Here is a 5,235-nt window from a genome sequence, read left to right as displayed (position 1 = left end):
GTTTCAGTAACGTGGCAAAAACAATGGCATATGGACACGTGTCTGATGGCTTCTTGGTCAACTTTGCCATTTAGGATAGAATTTTTTTTTATTTCTCATCAAATATACTATTCCTACCAAGCTTAACATAATCTAACAGAGGGGAAACAACAGTGTTCCGCTTTCACTGATTTGTACAAAGAAAAAAGGCACACTAGCTATGGCTTGAAATGGATTTGATGCAACTGTTGACCTTTTGCTTCTCTTTTTATAATTCTGAACAAATTGAGTACGGGTTTAGCCGTTTAATTAGCAAGATCATCGACACTTTTATTACATCGAAGTTGGTATGTACTTCTTTTTACAAGCAAAAATGAGAAACCATCATGTAATTACCCACAAGATCAAAAGAAACCTAGTAAAGCAGAACAAAAAATAAGTTGCATTGATGTTTCACTGTACTCATGAGTGTGTTCAGGCCCATATGGCGAGCATGGACATGAGCGCCGTCCCAATCAGCAACGATACATTGATGATGAGCTGCAGCATCCCATTCTTCTGCACCCTAGGGTTCATGAAGTCCTCGGCTAGAAGGTCAACGAGCGCCATGTAGTTTAGGATCCCGGCCGCTGCAGCGTCGAGGACCCCTTCGATGATCAGGGTCCTGGGACTGTTCTCATTGTAGGTGGACGAGATCCCGATGCCGATCACGACTCCGACCGGCGTAGTGAGCGAAAAGAAGAGCGCCATTGTCAGCACTGACCTCAGACGGAATTTGGCCTGTACCAACCAAGAGATTTCATCACCTAATGATCAGTGTATGTTTCTGATTTACGAGTGCCACTTCCTTTCATTTTTCTGTAATCACAAGTGACAAACACACACCACTACACCACTACGTACACCCGCTGAGTGCTCCTCGACTACATGCTTATAAATTTCACCACCGAAAGAGCTTGCATTGTAAAAAATATTGGCATCAGGCTTCAAACGCTAGTAGGTAGAGTCATATACTTCCAAAGCTCGATCACCGTACACTATTGAGTGGTTACCTATGAGTGCTACTTATCCACTCTCTGCCTGCAAATCCTGAAGAGTTAATAAATGGAGCAACAAATTCTAAGCACACTTAAAACTTCATTGCCTTCTGGATCGGCTTGCTGGAAATGAAGTTGTATTGTACTGGTGCAATCGAACTTTTAAAATTTCAACAATTTTAGGTCTCGTTTGGATTGGTGGCATTCAATATATTGGAATGTTTGAGATCTAATTCAAATTTGAATATTTCCCAAAACTTTCCAATGAAAAACCTCTCATCCAAACACCCCTTTTAAGATTTACTTATAGTCTACAAACTACAGCTAATATTTTTCATGTTGTAATTCCCCTCCTAAAACAACTTATCGTATCCAAAACAACTTAGGCCATCCTTGGATCAGAAATGTGATGTTTAGATCTAAATCCCTAGGGTTTAGTCCTAACTTGAACTAAATCCTAAAATTTCCTAGAGCAACTCCTCTCTTTCAAGCAGACCCTTAATTATATCACATGCATCACAATAGTAATTAGGCTTACATGCATGAAATATTGTTGTTGAACAGAGATGTCGAATATAAATATGGTTAGAAATTGCAGGGTTGAAGCCAATGATATAGAAAATTTTAAAAGCTACCTCGATCTAAGATTTTATATATGGTTGTACTGGGGACCTAATTAAACAGTATTTAGATTTTAGATGTTCATCAAGTACCACTGTACTAAGCTTAATTGGACTTTCATAGCAGGCTCGCCTAAGTGAAGTGGTCTATTTTGATAAGGTATGTTAATTTGCTTGTACGAAGTTCCGAGTTTTCTGAAGAGTCGGGGATCAATAAAATTCCATCTGAAGCTAAAACACAGTAGACATTAAAGTTTCTGGACACTTGACACACTCTATTAAAGAATACAAGCATATACCTGAACAATGCATCCTCCGAGCCCAATCCCTTCGAAGAATTGATGGAAAGTTAGCGCTACCACGAGTGGTCTGATCGTGCTGGGACTCTCAGATGCACCTAAAGACATCCCGATGATCACCGAGTGCACAATGATCCCCAGCTCCAGCACCTTGAAACATTCATGCGCAGACAACGCAACAGCTAGCGTATGAGTAAACATATATACGTGCAACAACAACGTAGTAGGCTACTAGCAAAAATTTGTTTGATGCATGAAGACATGCATGCACTGCTTGATCCAATAAACCTGCGAGATGACGCGGTGGCGTATGAGCTGCGCGGCGCCGTCTTCTGATGTCTCTACATCTCCGACGGCCGCGGTGGTATTATTTGCGCGCGCGCGCTGGAAGTAGCCCGTGGCGATCGTGTCGATCACGAGGGTGGCGATGGAGGCGAGCATGGCGATGAAACCCGCGAACGGAAACTTCTGCCAGGGCCCATTGACGAGGCACGGTGAGCCGAGCTTGTCGAAGGCGACCGGGAGGATGTGCACGAAGGCCGTGGCGAGGATGACGCCGGCGGCGAAGCCCTTGACTGCGAAGAAGAGGTCGGTGTCGGGGCGGAGGGCGAGAAACCTTTGGCCGAGCAAGGGGATCGCGGAGCCCACGGAGCTCGCGACGAGGATGCAGAAGATGGCGATGATCTTGAGCGTGAGCGCCCTCGCCTTGTCGCTGCCTTCATCGGTGGAGGCCGAGCAGTCGCAGTCGGCGACAATGAGAAGCGGGAGCGAGGCGACGGCGAAGAGGTAGAAGGCAGCAAGCTTGAGATTGGCAGCCATCTTAGTCCAAGGGGAGAGGAACGGTGGTGCAGTGCAGCGCTACTTGCACAAATAGGTATATAAAGTGCTGCTAGAATTTTATTTTAAGGATAGATTAATAAAATAAAGTGAGATGCCAATGTCAACATTATCGAGAGTAGTAGATTTCTTGAGACAATATTGTAAAATATCTTATCAGTATCAGTTCAAAATCGTCATTAGTAACGGGTTTTGAACCAATACTAATTACTCGGTATTGATATTCAGTAACTATCAGTGTCAGATACGAAACCGGTACTGAAAATCACTATCAGATACGAAACCGGCACTGATAGATCTCGGTAGCTAAAAAAAATTACACAATCTAAAATACATCACATGCACATGCATCCATTCTTCTAATGTTTAAGTCACCATAAACACTTAATAAATTAATTCAAACTACATATGTTTCTAAAATTACATCAAATACCATTACGTACATAGTTAATATCTAAAATTTCAACTTCAAATATTACATCAAAATAATTTAGTGCATAAATGAGCGAACTAGCTGTTGCTTCAAACGGAAGTTCCATTGGACTTTCGTAAATAATGAAACTGTTACTATCATACTGAAACTTAATGTTCGACTGGTACTTTCCTTCTCGGATCTTCTTGCATTGAGGACCGAATAATATGTACCCTACTGCTGGGCAAGAAGAGGTAAGATTGAAGTCAAGCTACGATCCATCCGTATCCAAGTATTCCAGTAAAAATCATATAGACAAAGAGCAACAATATAGAGAAAAAATTTAATTTTATTGAAATAATCTTAGCTACAAACTACAGGTTCATGTCACCAACCATTTCAGCTGCGTGTAATCACGAGAGCTTAGGAGTCATTGCAAGCACATCCTCATTCTGTTCAAGCGCTTTCAATTTGAAATAGCTGTAGTCTGAAAAAATATATACAAGTTACAAGTTAACCGATTGTAGAAGCACATGAACATCAGATCTTTCAGCTATAAGTCTTTGGTCTATTTCAGAGCTTGATGCTATTAAAGTGATATATCCTTCTTTAGGAAAAAACAATGCTAAAAGAGATAGTGATATTTATTTTATTGTTTTCAGTCAATGTGATTGTCACCACAGGTGGTGTGCCACCAAAGTCCGCAATAATATCATGTAGCCATTGTAGATAAGGAAGTATCTACATCAATCGACATGTTAGTTTCTAAATTTGTCAACTGCAAACTGCAATATTAACTAACCTTCTTATAATTTATAGCAAATGAATTTTCATCTCTGAGCATGCAGATATACCTAAGACAAGTCACATGTACGTCTACATGCTCAAAGAAAAAAACATTAATGCCGTATCAATCGGCACATGAGGATAATCTCGCAATATGTCAAGTCATCAATCGCTGAACAAGAAAGTACCAAACTAGTTACTCACTGAAAAGTGATGGTAATATCTAAAACATCGATATAGCGATACACATCCAATATCATGATATACACATCTAATAATAAGCCAACATATTTTGAACTAAAATACATATCTAATTTTAGGACCTAAATTGACTAACTAAAATTGCTAACTATAATTTACTAACTACAATTTGCTAACTTGAATTTGAGAACTAACCTAGGTGTTTTGTGGCTCTTTCGAGTAGGAAGGGGATACGCTGTTGAGCATCTGGAGGCCGGGAGTGCGAGGGTGGTCACCCGGAACCGGGTGGTCGGATAGGATGGAGTGACTGCCTCCACGCTGCCTAGATCTACACCCTCCACCTCCATTATCGTTGCTGCTCGCCATGGGGACGTCAAGGAGGCGACGAGGAGGCGGCGGTGGGCTTGCGAGTGATAAGGACGAGGAGGCGGTGGTGGGCTGACGCACGACGAGGACGAGGAGGTGGCGGTCGACGCGCGATGAGGACGAGGAGGCGGCGGCGGGCTGACGCACGATGAGGATGAGGAGACGGTGGTTGGTGCACGACGAGGAGGAGGAGGCGGCGGCAGGCTGACTCATGACGAGGACGAGGAGGCTAAGGTCACCACGCGATGAGAAGAAGGAGGCAGCGGGCAGACGCACGATGAGGACAAGGACGAGGAGGTGACAAGCCGACGCACGATGAGGAGGCTCCGAACGGGGAGGAGACGACTATCGGGGAGGACGAGCAGCATCAAGCTGAATGGAGCAAACGAGGAGAGCGGCTAAGTGCTGGATATAAATATAACACATGCATCAGTGTCGGTTCTTAAACTCTCACGCACGAACCACGATTGAGGCGCCAAGAACCGGCACTGATAGCCTATTAGTGCTGGTTCTTAGCGCCTCAATTGTGGTTCGCGTGTGGGAGTTTAAAAACCGGCACTGATACGTCAACAATACCGATTACGTTCGAACTGACATGTTCTGTAGTAGTGAGAACCTGTAAGATCACATGTGATTAAAAGTTAGTTTAGTGATGAAATTGCATAGAAAATTGATTTAGCATAATGATACACACACAC

General features: G+C 42.9%; 1 protein-coding gene across 1 annotated transcript; it reads right to left on the bottom strand.

Annotated features, from left to right (window-relative positions):
* Positions 1-296: 296 nt before the first annotated feature.
* LOC133929066 (zinc transporter 9-like) lies at positions 297-2,769 on the bottom strand. Its single transcript, XM_062375659.1, has 3 exons — positions 2,224-2,769; positions 1,936-2,085; positions 297-759 (listed from the first exon to the last, which is right to left on the bottom strand). The coding sequence occupies exons 1-3, from the start codon at positions 2,752-2,754 to the stop codon at positions 454-456; spliced, it is 987 nt and encodes a 328-aa protein (XP_062231643.1). The 5' UTR covers positions 2,755-2,769; the 3' UTR covers positions 297-453.
* Between the last annotated feature and the right edge of the window lie 2,466 nt (positions 2,770-5,235).

Source organism: Phragmites australis, chromosome 9 (genome assembly GCF_958298935.1).
Source record: "Phragmites australis chromosome 9, lpPhrAust1.1, whole genome shotgun sequence".
Lineage (NCBI taxonomy): Eukaryota > Viridiplantae > Streptophyta > Magnoliopsida > Poales > Poaceae > Phragmites > Phragmites australis.
This window is presented reverse-complemented; position numbering and strand designations above follow the sequence as displayed.

Excerpts from the sequence above, each read along its gene's own strand:
- LOC133929066 (XM_062375659.1), bottom strand. The coding sequence starts at position 2,754 with ATGGCTGCCAATCTCAAGCTTGCTGCCTTCTACCTCTTCGCCGTCGCC. Across the intron at positions 2,086-2,223 it reads GCCACCGCGTCATCTCGCAG|GTGCTGGAGCTGGGGATCAT; the intron begins GTTTATTGGATC and ends GAATGTTTCAAG. Across the intron at positions 760-1,935 it reads TCGGAGGATGCATTGTTCAG|GCCAAATTCCGTCTGAGGTC; the intron begins GTATATGCTTGT and ends TGGTTGGTACAG.